The sequence below is a fragment of the Centruroides vittatus genome, unplaced genomic scaffold, assembly GCF_030686945.1.
Source record: "Centruroides vittatus isolate TY-2023 unplaced genomic scaffold, ASM3068694v2 contig_990, whole genome shotgun sequence".
Lineage (NCBI taxonomy): Eukaryota > Metazoa > Arthropoda > Arachnida > Scorpiones > Buthidae > Centruroides > Centruroides vittatus.
Window position 1 is genome coordinate 665443 of NW_027122659.1, and position 15092 is coordinate 680534.

Genomic DNA, 15092 nt, shown 5'->3' on the forward strand with positions numbered 1-15092 from the left:
TAAATATACGTTTTTATAATAATTCAAGAAAATCACTCCTTTTATGCTTTCGTTATTATTTAAATTTTATATTGTAGTAAAATTGAAAATTATCGGACTTCCCGGTCTCCTTAATTCTAGTCCAGATGCCAGGAAAGTCAAACAAGAGCCGTTGCCAGATTCCCCCCCCAAAGCGCGGATGATTAAAACCGATAAATTGATAACTCGAATTTACTCACCAGAGGGCAATGCGTACAAAAGTTAAGTAAGGGAAGCGGTATCAAAATTGTGTTTAATTGAGTTTTAAAAGACAACCTTTCTTAAAAATGCTGGTAAGTATTTTTTAAATTAAAAATAATATCGAATTTTTCTTTAATAAGCGAGATATATTTTAACATAAAAATTGGATTATTGTTAATTTAGTTTATAAAAGGAGATATGTAAATGGAAAATATGGAGTAATCTCATTGAATGAATCTTTGATAGTATTAGCCAATTGAAAATCGCCGAACATACGAAAAAAAGGAGAGATTTTTACTATTAAAGTCTATACAAAATAGTCTTTAACGATTTACAATTGAGAGAATTTGTAAATATTTGATTTCAGATCAGTGTTATGAAAGTCTATCAATATGCATTTATGACATATTCAACGGTGTTTTCAAGTTATTCAAGAATTCTTTTAAAATATTTCATTGTATTCGGATTAATATTAAGAATTCCATCCGAGATTGAAAATCCTACTTTATTACCAATATAAAAATATACCGAAAGTGTCAAATGACTAAAATTGAATGTGGTAGCCGCTTGGTATGATTTGAGTTTTGGGTAAAATTTCCCAAAGAATTCGTCCAGATTCTATCGTTTGTATCTGGTTAGAAAGTTGGGCTTTTGCTTACGGAATATTATTATAAAAGATACCAAATTGGTCTTAAATAGTCCTTATCGACGCGTGAATGAAGATTGTGTCCGACATATATGTTTCGTTGTTGCCATTTGAAATGCCGTAAACTAAGATTTATATATTTTGTGATGCCATATTAGAACTGTGTAGTTTGAATGTGGTGGGTTTACATCTGTTTAAAAATTTGTGGGCCAGCCTTTATGGTGATATTACCTAGTTATAGCATTTCATACTTTCCCGCTTTATTTTAATTATTGTTGTTTCTTCTGATGAAGATGTCGTCGAGTGGCACTTGTGAAGTGTGCTATGCTTCCTTTGATCGTAAAAAGGAAAACGATTGACGCGTTAAAAGTATGTTTAAGTCGAAGTATTATTCTGGTTTATAAGAATAAAAATTAATTGTTTATATGAATTGGTTTAACTGTGTAAGCCAGGGATGGGCAACTTTTTTCTATCTAAAATGAACAATCAACAATTCAAAATACTTATTTTCACATTAAAAAAATCTCAATTTTTCTCAGTTGTGTTTAGTAAGAAATAAATCAATAATAATTAAATCAATAATTATGCCATTTGATGGTCCGAGATCTGGAATGCTCGTTGGTTCCTAATTATCAAAAAATTTACTTACCTTAGCTAATTGAAAACATTAACCAAGTTGCATTATCACATTGGGAATTACTTTAACTGCCTGCTGCTGATAGATTAAATATATAGAATATCATAAAATATTACAAAATTTATATTTTCTTTTGATTCTACTTTATATTGTGGGAATTTGCACATGTAATGTTTGAATAATAATAAAAGAAAACTTTCCTGACAGTCATTCAGGTTTAGATCTATTTGCAGGAATTGTTTTGTTAGTGTATATGGGAATATTGTAATATACTGTAGGTTTGTGTCATTATTTTTAAGGATAGACCTTACTATCATAGATAAGAATTAATATGATGCATTTTGCTAAGTAAGAAATTGTAAATTTGTATCCATCCATCCTTTGCTGGACACTTGCTTTAGTAAAATTGTGATGTCTGAAGATCATATTACAATTATTTGTATTTGCAAGAACTATTGTTTTTAATGCATTGATATATATGCCACTGATCAGTAACAATTAATTTTTTTATGACTTATTTGTTTTAGTGGAGATGATTTGGTTTTAAATGCAGAGGTCCCACTGACTATTGCAGAATTTGCAATTTGCAAAAATTATATTAATCTGGTGATTGAAGTGGCAAATAGCCAGAGAGCGGTCCAGGGAAAAAAATCACTTGGTGAGAAAGAGTATCATATAACATGAATTGGTCTTGGTCTGATACAGTTTTACCATTAATAAACAAAAGAAAATTGCTTGAAAAACTCACTCATAAAAACTCTGCAGTTTTTTTTTTGTTTGTTGGAGTGCCACTAAAATTTTTTTCAAGAAAACTTCACTCTTCGTGCCACTGAAATCAAACTAGTAAAACTACATTAAGAAAACTATTTGACTTTAATACAGTAGTGAATCAATTATCTGACTCAATTGGGACAGGTTGGTCGGATAACTGAAAAAACGGATAACCGAAAAATATAAAAAAATACATTATTAGTATATTAGTATATTCCATGTAATAAGTATATTAGTATATCGCTATTAACCTACTTCACGTTGAATTTTCATCGATGTTAAGCCTAACAAAATTTTTTTGAAATAATCATCATTAAAATATTTCTTTATTTTGCACAAAATAAATACAGAAATAAAGAAAAAATAGAAAATTAAGCCTGGTTTAAATACTGGCCTCCCTTTCATGGTTGAGCCAGTGTTTCCAGCTAAAACACGCAAAAATTTAACAAAAATAATATTAAAGTATCCAAGACATAGCCAAATATTGTAGCGCCACATCACTAGTGGACATTTGAATTTGCCGACTAGAATGCAGTCAGTTAACTGATGTGACGGTTGATTGGGGGTCGGATAATTGATACTCTGCTGCAGGGCTTCTTAAACTATGGGTTGCGACCCCATTTGGGGTTGCTTAGCGAAATCTTGGGGTCACGAGATTTTAATGCAAAATATTGAAAATAATTTGTGAGAGTTTGAAAATGGCATGCTTTGTGTCGTAGGTTTCGTGAGTTGCACTTTGTGTCACTTCTGGTGCAGCGAGACAACGATTCAGCAGCACTGATTGTAGTGTGAACTAGTGTAGTGTTGTTGCTTTTCAGTGTATTCAGTTGTCTCTGTTCCATTGTAACACAAGAATGAACTGTGGTAGTACACCATTATTGTTTTTGCAAATTTGTATATATCTTCAATATATATGTATATTTTCATTGTATTTCATATGTATATTGCAAAATATTTATATATCTTTATTTTATATATTTTTTGGGGGGGTCGCAAAAAAATCACAATCATAAATGGGGTCGTGAATAAAAAAAGTTTAAGAAGCCCTGCTCTACTGTAATACACACTACAGTAAATCACTATAATAAAAAAATCATTAAAAATTTCAATATTTAAACATTACTCCCTTGAGGTTCAAATTTTGAAGCTAACAATTTAATATTTGGTTCATAGGTTGAATTTTTTTAACTTTACACACATTTTTGAATTTTCTTCAGTTATATTGTAAATCCATATAGAATTTGTTTATTTCATCATTTTGAATGTTTGCTCACAGCAGTACATTGTACCAAAAACAGCTAAAAGAGCAAAAAAGACTTTCATCATATATGAAAATCAGTCTGGAAGTTCATTCCATCTTTCAATAATTAGAACTGAATTTAATTTATCTTATAAATTATATTATAAATGTAAATTAAAAGGTTGGGTTGTCAAATGTTTGTATTCTGGAACACAAGAAGTGAATAAATGGTTCCCATTTTTGGACAGACTGTGTTTTCAAATTAATTTACATATATTAAAATTATAAATATTTCTAATAAATTGATTTTATTAATTAATGAAACTTTTTCAGTACTTTGTCATTCTCTAGGCCATGTCACCAAAAATCCTTGTACGTGCCATAAGTAGCTAGAGAATCTATAATGAGAGAGTGGTCGTATGAATAACTGCAGCCACATCTTTTCCAAACCTCTTAATTAGCCACAGCCACATACGGGGAAACAGAAATAATCTAGCACTTATTTAAATGGAAATTCAGACAGAAGACAATTCTAAAAATCAAAAATGACATTTATTTTTACTATTATTATTTGTTTATTTAATATACTATTTAATAATTTTTGGAATTTGTTTATGATGAACATTTATCCAACACTGAGTAACAAGCCAATTCTGATTTTGTTTTTAATATCCTGAATGTTAATAATCAAAGTTGTTTTGTGTTATGTTCTAAAAATAGATTGAATAAAACTGACAAAATTATACAAAACGTCTCTGAGAACAAAAGTATTGTGTCCTCTCAGCTATTCATCAGGTAAACTAATGTCATTTATTTTTAAAATTATAAAAGAAATTATAGTTTATTTAATTTGTTACCTTTTATATAATTTTTATTTGTGTAGAAATATAAATAATAAAGATTTGAACAAATATAAAAATTTGATTTTGCAAACTTCAAAATTGCATAAAATATCTACAGTATGTAGTTATATCATTACAAAAATATTTTTAAAAAGATACAATTGAGTTTATTACTGATCCGGTGTTTCTTAAGAATGATAAGGATGTGGGATATAATATACACATTTACCAAATTTTCCACTAACAATGCCAAAGGCTTTCCACATTGATATGGATGTATAAATCAGGCAGATGTTATAGCATTGACAATCAATCCCACATCTTCACTATATTTAATTATATCAAGAAATATATTTTTTTAAAACAACCATCTGTTGAGTTGCTAGTGTAAAGTATGCAACAGTCTGTTTCCACCTTGTAAATATACCACTTAACATAAAGACTAGTGAATAAGTAGCCAAGCCTCTATGATTTGGTAATGCTACATCTCCATCATATGTATTAGTACTTGTGTCATAATCGGTGCTTGGAGTTAGTGACGTTTCATTCAAAATTAAAACATTGGTATGGAGACGGATAAAGAAAAGCATAGACTTTTATTTTAAAAAAAAATCAAAATACTTTGTACACTATTCCACTTTCAATTTTTAATGTTTCCAGTCATCTACATAAGGTTCTTAAAAATGGATAAGGCAAATTGCATTTGAGTATGCTGTCACAACCTTTTGAACCACAGCTAAATGTCAATCCTAATGCTGTACATACTGTTTCATTGGATTATTTTTTAAAACACATTGATCTTCGAGAAATGCAGGCTAGTTGAACCTTTTTAAATGTGTTTTGTACAGCTGTCTTAACTTTCTTATCATTTTGGCAATCTCTAAATTTTTTGTATTCTATTCTTAACTAATTTTTTATGCAGATTACACTTTAAATGAATCAATTTAGAAATTATTTTATCCTTTTTCAATATTATTCTTTTTAACTCATCAATTATTTTATCTTTACCTTTCTCATAACTGAGTCATTGAACACTGTATTGTAGAATTATCATGTTGAAAATTCTGTTGCTAGTTCATAACTTTACACTGGTTCAACAGAACTTGCATCATTATTTGAAATTTTACAGGTTTTTGAAGGAAGTGGGTTTCTTACCGGTGAAGTCCAAGATTTTTTAGATTGTGCATAAGAAAATATGGAAAGAACAGATTATGTTTCAATTTTCTAGTTCCATCAAATTAGTTTTTTCCATATTGATCATCAGGAAAATGTACCTGAAAATTAAATTAAGGGTATCATTTCAGATATTAAGACAGTATAAATTATAAAAATCAAAATGTGCTATTACTTATTTATGCAAATGGATTTTATGCAATTTGTGTTATTAAATAATTATGCAATTGCAAACCATAAGTAACATATATAAGTAAAAATTACCTTATAACAAGTAAAGTGTCTCATATTAGTAATATTTATAATGTTATAAAGTTAACTTATTACTGAGAAATTGATATAACTTTATAACATTATAAATATTACTAATATGAGACACTTTACTTGTTATAAGGTAATTTTTACTTATATGTGTTACTTACGGTTTGCAATTGCATAATTATTTAACAGAAAATTCATGAAGCTTTCGTTTCAATCTCACTAACCATTTGTCTGGAAGAATATTGGTGGCTTATGGTTACGTGATCACAAACTGTCAATAGAAAAGCATTCCAGCTCGTAACGTCCAACGAGAGAGTTAGTTCCAATAAGTTCCATGCAATTAATTAATATATTATTTATTTTATGTTAGTAGAATACATTTAATATTCTGTAGTGAGGTGTATTTATAAAACAACAAAATTCTTGCACAATACATGTCATACTTAATTTATTATAAGTATTATTGTAGTTTAATAAATAATAATAATATATAAGTGACTTATGATAAATACCATATAATTAAAATATATTTATTATTCACCAATCATTTCGATATCAAATTCTGTTTTATATATTTTATGTTCTAAATTACAAATCTACTGTAATTTACAATACTTTTTATTAAAATAAAGTAGATTTGCATAATTAAGGACTTTTGTATCAGATATTGTATATCACATATTTATAATATTAAACTACATCAATACTTATAATTAATGTATACTGATTTTTTAATTTAAATTTTAAGCAATTTGGACTGTTTTATGAATGAATATATCATCTGAATATAAAATAAAAATTTACATACTTAGATGATTATTAATACTTCACTTACCTCACATAAATAGCTATTGTCGATTGCTTTCCAGCTCTCTCCTTTCACTTTTGTTTCCTAAAGTTTATGATGAGCAGAATCTTTCGGAAAAACTTTCATCAAAAATCCTTTCTTTCTGCAATTTGTGCAGCCAAAACTAGCACATATAGTCATACTCTAAGAATTATTAAAATGTAAAATAAGTAAGAAGTTAAACTAAACAATAACTTAACTACAAAATATCAGTATATAACAAGTAGCACAAAACTCAAAAACTTAAGATTAATTCAAATAAACAGTATATTGTCGGTCAAATATTCTTAATATCACTAACCTTTGGTTAATTTTAATTTGTTTGCAGACAGTGAACATAGAGACAATAAAATTTATTCATGAAGCTTTCGTTTCAATCTCACTAACCATTTGTCTGGAAGAATATTGGTGGCTTATGGTTACGTGATCACAAACTGTCAATAGAAAAGCATTCCTTATATAGCCACTCTCTCATTATAGGCTCTCTGAGGTTGCTGACCACTGATATAAGGTCTAAAATGTTAACGAGAAATGGACACTTAACTATATAGAAAAAACATGCATACTACATAATTAACTAGAGTAATGTTCAAAAATAACCACTCAGTCGGTTTGACGAAACACAAAGTTTATATTTACAGTAAAATGTACAAAATAATACAAATTAGAGTCACAATTAAATATGCACAAACACTAATCCAACGACAACCGACTATTCCCGTACAAATTCGTCGAAAGAACTCCTTACGACCTCCACAGACAGACTTGTAACTAACAGCACCTCCGAGTCAGGAACAAGTTCGTACTCAACCACTGAGGTTTACTTTCCCCAGATTTCCGTAACGTCCAACGAGAGAGTTAGTTAGCACTTCGATAACAACGATCCTAATCCGATCCGATCTTCCCGATACCGAACTCAGCCGATCCCGATACGAACTTACGATACGAGCTCCCGTTCCCGCCGAAACTACTGGCTTAAATAGTCTCCAACGTTCGAATCGTCTGCCAATCAAATTTGAATTCTTCCACAACGGCCGCCAACGGTCATTTCCTCGCCGGCCAATCGTCCGTCTGTCGTCGATTTGAAACACAACGGATCTTCTAACGGTCGTTTCTAACGGCTGATCCAATGGCTTTTCCGTTATGAAAGTTCGTTATAATAAAACAGGGCGGAAATCGCTCGCCTAGCGATTCCAAACCCTACACCTCCGCGGCCAAGGATCAAACTGCGCTTAGCTCAAGCCTGTTTGATCCAACAACACTCAGCAATTTTACAAATGTCCGTTAGTGCGGACTGACCCTTAACTTCCTGGTACAACCGGGAATGTTCACTCGCACCTACGCACAGAGATGCTTGCGGGAACCGATACGACACGATCAGTTCGATGTCCACGCGCATTTTTACTATGATCTTATGCGTATCTTGATGCGATTTCCCTAGTCCGATCCATGACAAATATCCTGTAAAACTACTAGCCTGGGCGTCCCACGCTAAGAGCGGGGAACGTAGGGGAAAATCCCCGATTTGTTTGTGTTTCCGGCCGCGATCGTACACCTGACGCATAGGCGGAGCCACTCGCTACTTTTCCGACGCTTAGTGCCCGAGCCAAATCCTATTCTGGCCGTACTAGTCTGTATTCGGCAGACTTCTACTCGGTCACCTCGGCCCGACTGCTTTCGGCCGTTCTCTACCCTTCTCCAGCGGCCACCCTCGCATTCTCCCCTTTCCAGCGCGTCGATTTTGTTGACCCGGTGCACTTTCCTGACCAAAATCGTACCACCGACACTCAGTTCCTCAGCCCCTGCGAGCGTCGTAATGCGAGCCGTCGTAATGCGAACCGACGCACTGCTCAGGTACTCGTGCCAACTCTGGCCGTACCTTGGATACCCGTCGCCGTTTCCCGACGGTGCGAACCACGGTGAATGCGACTCGTCACCTTCTGACCGCCTAATTGTTCTTCCTGCGGGGTCTTGTAAGCTAGCCCCAACATCCTTTCCCTCCTTTCTGGGAGTTTTTCAGCCTGTTTAAATGGTTTGCTGATACCACTATCCTGACCTATGTTGTCTTTGGGGACCGACGCGTCTTCCCCGCCCCCGGCGACTTCTAACGGTCGGGGGAGCGACCTATCTTGGACTTGGGTGTCCCGTGGGCCCGACCCGTTTTCCTCACTGTCGCTAATTCTCGCTGTCCGCTGTTTCCGAAAGACGTTCTGGTTTCATTCTCCCTTTCCCTGCGTATCGCTCGTTCCGGTCAACCACCTTTCGGTGATCCTCTTCCGCTACAGGTACGCCCGGGGTCTGATTTACCGTGCACGCTACCGTCCGCGCCACCTGCCCTAGTTCCTGCGATCCTGTGGGACCTTTCTTCCCCAATTCTATCGGGATCGTTACTTTATCAACCCGGTGACCGAAGGCTCCAACGAGTTGGCTTTTCTCCTTCGTTCCCGTCACCACTTTAGGGACCCATGACTCCCTTAAACCCGACGCTTCCGTTCCCGAAACGTCCTTAGCTGGGGGACCATTTCTGCCGCTTACTGTCTCAGTTCCCTTCAGCGACCTCCCGACTTCGGGTTGGATATTATGAACTGCCTCCTCTCGTCTTGCCGCGAATCCACTAGGCTCTCTAATGTCCTCGTCTACCTGGACCTTTGCTACTCTGACCCTAGAGGTTTCCATCCTCGATCCGGCTACAGGCCTGGGCCTTTCTTCTCCCTGCATAGCCTTGACCCGATCCTTCGCTTTCCCGCTCCCCGGTGGGCAAGAGAGTTTAGATGCCTTCACCTCCACCACCACGCGGTCCGCTGCCTTGGGTCGCATGCGTTCGGCCTCGTCGTCTACCCGCCTACCAGAACACCCTCTTTTCTGCCGGTCAGTTTCCCTTGGCCTATCCAATTCCCCCTGCGGCTCGCTTCCCGACGAGCTAGTTCTATCCCCGAAGTCGCGGTTCCCCTCGACTTTAAGTCCTTCGGATCGTGTTTGCCGTTCCCGCCGCCTCGTATCGTCTAATTTTCCGGTGATCCCCAGCCGTAACTTCAACTGTTCCAACTCTATCTCTTCCCTTCTCACCTCTGCCTCGATTTCCGCTCTTTTTGTCGCTTCTGCCTCTGCTTTTGGTTTGCTTGCTGCCTCAATTTTCGCGATCTCGGCCCGTAACCTACGTGCTTCGAGTTCACGACTCGACCTGCCTGTCCTACGCGCCGTTCCCTGCTCGTCATCCTCCCAGTCTCTAGCCTCTAGCTGCCGCGATTTCGCGCATCTAGGCATCTCTGTGTGCTAGCGAGAAACAAATAATTTACCTGGGTCTAATTACTGGTGATGCTCTGTACGTCCGTCTGCTTCTCTGTCGTAGCTCAGTTCTTCCAATTCTTTGGAGTGTAATCCAGAATAATCCAACGTAATCCAACGTAATCCAAAGTATCCTGTCGACTGCGCCAGTAATGTTCAAAATAACCACTCAGTCGGTTTGACGAAACACAAAGTTTATATTTACAATATAAATGTACAAAATAATACAGCTTAGAGTCACAATTAAATATGCACAAACACTAATCCAACGACAACCGACTATTCCCGTACAAATTCGTCGAAAGAACTCCTTACGATCAAACAGACTTGTAATTAACAAAACCTCCGAGTCAGGAACAAGTTCGTACTAAACCACTGGAGTTTACTTTCCCCAGATTTCCGCGGCGTCCAACGAGAGAGTTAGTTAGCACTTCGATAACGACGATCCCTAATCCGATCCGATCTTCCCGATACGAACTCAGCCCCGATACGAACTCCCGTTCCCGCCGAAACTACGCTTAAATAGTGTCCCATGTTCGAATCGTCCGCCAATCAAATTTGAATTCTTCCACAGGGCCGCCAACAGTCATTTCCCGCCGGCCAATCGTCCATCTGTCGTCGATTTGAAACACAACGGATCTTCTAATGGTCGTTGCTAACGGCCGATCCCAACGGCTTTTCCGTTATGAAAGTTCGTTATAATAAAACAGGGCGGAAATCGCTCGCCTAGCGATTCCAAACCCTACAACTAGTATACAAAGGCAATATAATTTTATGTAGTTACTTTTATAAAAATACAAAGTAGTTGAAATTACCAGTTATCTACATTTAAACTAACCTTAAAAGTATTATAACTTAAAAAAATCAGCCTGGATTAAAGTAAGGACAAAATGAAAACAATTTTATTCTTGAGGCATTAGTTTTTCAATTATCTTTTTTTATCTGACATTTTACATTGTCTGCATGTTAAAATTTGTCCTGAAAAAATAGAAAGTCCATTGCAGCATTATTGGTTTGTATTCCAAAAGTACATTATTTACATGCTTGTAGTTGGGTAATGTGTTCAAACTACAATCATGGTTTTCCAAATTCCCAATTTCATTAAAATTCCTGGCATTTTAATTTATGTAATAATTTGATTCAAGTTCAAAAGAAAATAAAAATGCGAGTGTTCAATTTAGAAACATACACTGTATTTACTCGAATATAAGGTGACCTCGCATATAGGATGAGGTGTGACTTTAAAGATCAAAATAAAGAATATTAGTTTATTAATACAATTCTAATTTTAATTCATTTAATCACAAGTAAAACACCAAATAAACATAAATGTACACATTGTCTTGCAAAAATTACTAGCATTTTAAGCTTTAAGGAAAAAACTTGTAAAATCGACAATGTAATTTGTTCGTGTAAAGCTGGACAATCGGGAACCTTTTTTTTTGCCAATTCTTAACAGTTGAATCCATTCTCTGTCGATTATACTTATGAGTTTCTCCAAATTCTGATTTTTGAATAATCATCTGTTTTCACATGGGAATGGATTAAAACTTATATCAAACTCCCGTGTGATTTTGAAATTTCAATCTGGAATTCAATTCAAAAGCTTTGCTTTTTTTATTGTTATTCATCTTTACTCCTGACAATATACAAGAATGATTCAAACGACCCAAATAAAATACTTATGTTTTTAAATACAGAGGGTAAGCATCCGGTAAAAAATACTAATACATGGTTCACAAAAATTATTTGCAAAAATGCAAAGAATCTTTTGCTTGTGTGTATAGGATGACCTAGGAATTTGAAGCTGTGATAAATGAATAAAAACTCATCTTATATGCGAGTAAATACAGTAGATACTTAAATAACAAGCATATATCTATCACTAGTGAGTTCTTTATTGAATCCCTCTGTTGAATGATCTGACATCACTCTTTGTAGAAAAAAAGAAGTGCTTGCATAATTGCTCAATCACATATCTTACCATATAGACCTTTCATTAATCTGTTCAGTATTATAGCATCCACAGCAAGAGTATAGCAGTAGTTCCAAAAAACAAGTAAATTTTACCTGTAGGAAGATGCTGTGTTGGGTTCGTTGAGTTCAATGGCCTGAAAGACCTGAGCATTCAAAAGTGAACCAACGGTTCATTTAGAAACATTGTTTCCTCACCATTGAGTCAGTTGTTGAATATAGAAATGTACCATGTTTCTTACATAGGAGTGGCAAAACATGCCAAAACCAGATTGGTTATTTTTTTTGAAATTTTTATATTGCTAGTTGATAAAAGTCAATTCAAAATAATAAAAAAAGTACTAGAACCAAACTTTTTGACTGTCAAAAGTTGACTTGATCTTCATAATAAGACATATTTGCTCTGCATAATACAATACATTATTCTAAGGAAAATTATAAGTAGCAGTTGAAATTAAAACATGTAGCTAACTAGTAATGTAATTACCAAATTGGGACAGCAATTGTAACTAATATTTAACTATATAATGAGGAATAAATTACTAATATAACAACAGTGGACAGTAAACAACTATGTAGTTTTAAGAGTTTAACAAAAAAAAAAACAAAAAATATTGAGAATTCAGTACATTTTTTCTAGTTTGACTATAAAATAAAAAATATATTACAGCAGTAATGTTATAATTTTCAATTTAGTAATTATAACAACAAAATTGGTTATTAGTGAAAATTATAATTATTCCAAAATCTCAAAACACTTCATCTGATTAGGGGAAAGAACCTAGGAGAAAGAAAACCCTTAATCAGCACTGATGACTTTCACTCCGCTGGTCAGTGTGTAGCTGTCGAATTGTAAGTCAGTATCTTGCATCAGTGTGACACTGTTCTTTAAAAACATTGCTAATTTGCATACTGAACATACTTATAAGAATAAAGTTTTTCTTAACTTATGCCTTTATCAACATGTATTTATTTATATAAAAAATATAAAAAGATAATTATTTAGTGTTGAAATATGATTAAAATATTAAATTAGTGTGATGCCAATTTCATTAATTACAGTCAAACCTGTTTTTATGCGGGGGATAGGGACCGCATTAAAAAAAACGCATTAAAAAAAATCTTACGAAACTTCACGAATGGCTGTAAATAATAGTTTTCGCGACACAATTAAAAAAATAATTTTTTTATGCGGTCAACAGGGACCGCATAAAAAAAGTCTCACATAGAAAATAACTCAAAACCGTACGAAATAAAATTTATTGACAACAGATGTCAGCACTTGACTGCATCGTCTGGTCTATCGTCTGTTTTACATATTTTTGTCCAGGTGGTGTTTTGTTGACTTAAAAAGTAAATTATTTCATTTTTCGCATATTCATGCAATAATATTACTATAATAAGTGCATTTATGCTATAATAAGTTTATTTAGCTATAATAAGTCAATGTAAGACATGACGAATCGCACGAGACTAGTCGCCAACTATACCGCACAAATTAAAAATTCGCATTAAAAAAATCGCACAAATAAAAATCGCACATAAAAGGAGCGCATAAAAACAGGTTTGACTGTATTCAAATCTTAATTACAGTAGAGAGTCGTTTATCCGAACACCGGTTATCCGAATGCTTTCCAGTCGGACTGTGTCATGCTGAATCGAACTTTTTTGATACTAGATTTACTTCTAAAGTATAATTTTTATATTTTTCAATATAAAAATTTTATTTGTTTGTACAAAACAAAGAAATAATTTTTAATGATACAATAGCCTTGATTATTATTATAAAAATTTTTGTTAGGCTTAAAATCAATGAAAATTCAACACGAAGCGACACGCAACAGAGAAAAATTTCGACATCGGACAGGTTAATATATTGTTTCGTACATAATCGGCTATCTGAAAAATCAGTTATTCGAACAACCCCAGTCCCCGATTGATTCGGATAAACGACTCTACTGTATTATGAAATTATGCGAATGACGTTCTAGCTGGAAAGTGTAGCAGTTAAGATTTAACATAATTCAACTCCCAAAATTCAAAATAACTTAAACAAAATGAATAATGTAAAAAATTAAACATAACTATAAATTCTTTGTTGCTACCTCACACCAATAAGTGTCATATTTCTGATCATTACTTTGAAGATGTGGATTTGCAAAGATTTTTGTTTTCAAAGAAAATTACAATATTTATCACATTATGTTAAAACAATAAAATAAAAGCATCAATTTTATTTTTTATTCTGGATATATTTAAGTATATTTGAAGAATATTTTGACTCAAATACACATTTCCTAAAAGGTGCAGTTGGCTGGAGTCCAATAGTGTAACTAGAGGGGAGGAAAGTGCTTTTCTTATTTAAATTAGAAAATCAAATAAGTACAGGAAAAAGATTTAAATGCAAATGCACTTAGACACACGTAAGATATATATATATATAACTTGGAAGTTATAGAGAATGCAAGATAATTTCAATATTGCACCAAAATTAATCTTTTGGACAATTTATACATCATTATAAGACAATAATCGACGACTTTAAAAAATGAAGTTGTACAGAACGACATCATTGACAGAAAACACTCTGATAACTTGCCAATCCATTGCCTGATTTTAATGAAACTTGTTTTATTAGAATCTAACTTTGTTTCTATACTCATTTGGGGTATAGGATTCTTAAAAATGTATTTTTTTCTGCATTTAATTTCAATCAATAAACAATCTCAGACTTTTAATAGTATATAGATTAGTTTTCTATTAGTTCTTTTTTGTTCAAAGTTTTTTTTATGTTCAATAACTGAAAACTGAGGAAGACCTATAAAATTAGGTCACACAATTTTTGTTTATTAAAACATGTTGCTGGAGTTTATTTAAGGTGTGAATTTTATTTTTAACATTTCCTCTAATTTCTTTGATAGTTTCTTTATTGGTGAAGTATATCTGTATTAATTAATATCTGAAATTCAGTTTAATCAAATATAAACAAGTTTTTGTTAGATTTTCAAGTAATTTTCATCATTAGCACAACAACATTTAGTAACAAATTATTCCATCATCTCTTGTTAATTTTAATAATTAATTAATTTTAATCAATAATTAAGTAATTAATTTGAACTATTTAAGTAATTATTACAAATTTCTTTAGAAAACATTATTATTAGTAGTAATGTTAATAAATATTATTTTATGTTTCT

At 33.3% G+C, this 15092-nt stretch overlaps 1 protein-coding gene across 4 annotated transcripts in view; it reads left to right on the forward strand.

Annotated features, from left to right (window-relative positions):
* The first annotated feature begins 201 nt into the window (after positions 1 to 201).
* Srp54 (splicing regulatory protein 54) overlaps positions 202 to 15092 on the forward strand; it is an 88226-nt gene continuing 73335 nt past the window's right edge. For 2 of the 4 annotated variants that reach the window (XM_067283542.1, XM_067283545.1), the window contains exon 1: positions 236 to 311. Coding sequence is in view for 1 of the 4 variants with exons in the window: in XM_067283544.1 (XP_067139645.1) it covers positions 306 to 311 (6 nt within the window). In the remaining 3 variants the exon portion in view is untranslated. Of the gene's footprint in view, positions 312 to 4233; positions 4309 to 15092 lie in introns of all 4 variants that reach the window. The other 2 variants (XM_067283543.1, XM_067283544.1) reach the window with 2 other exon arrangements.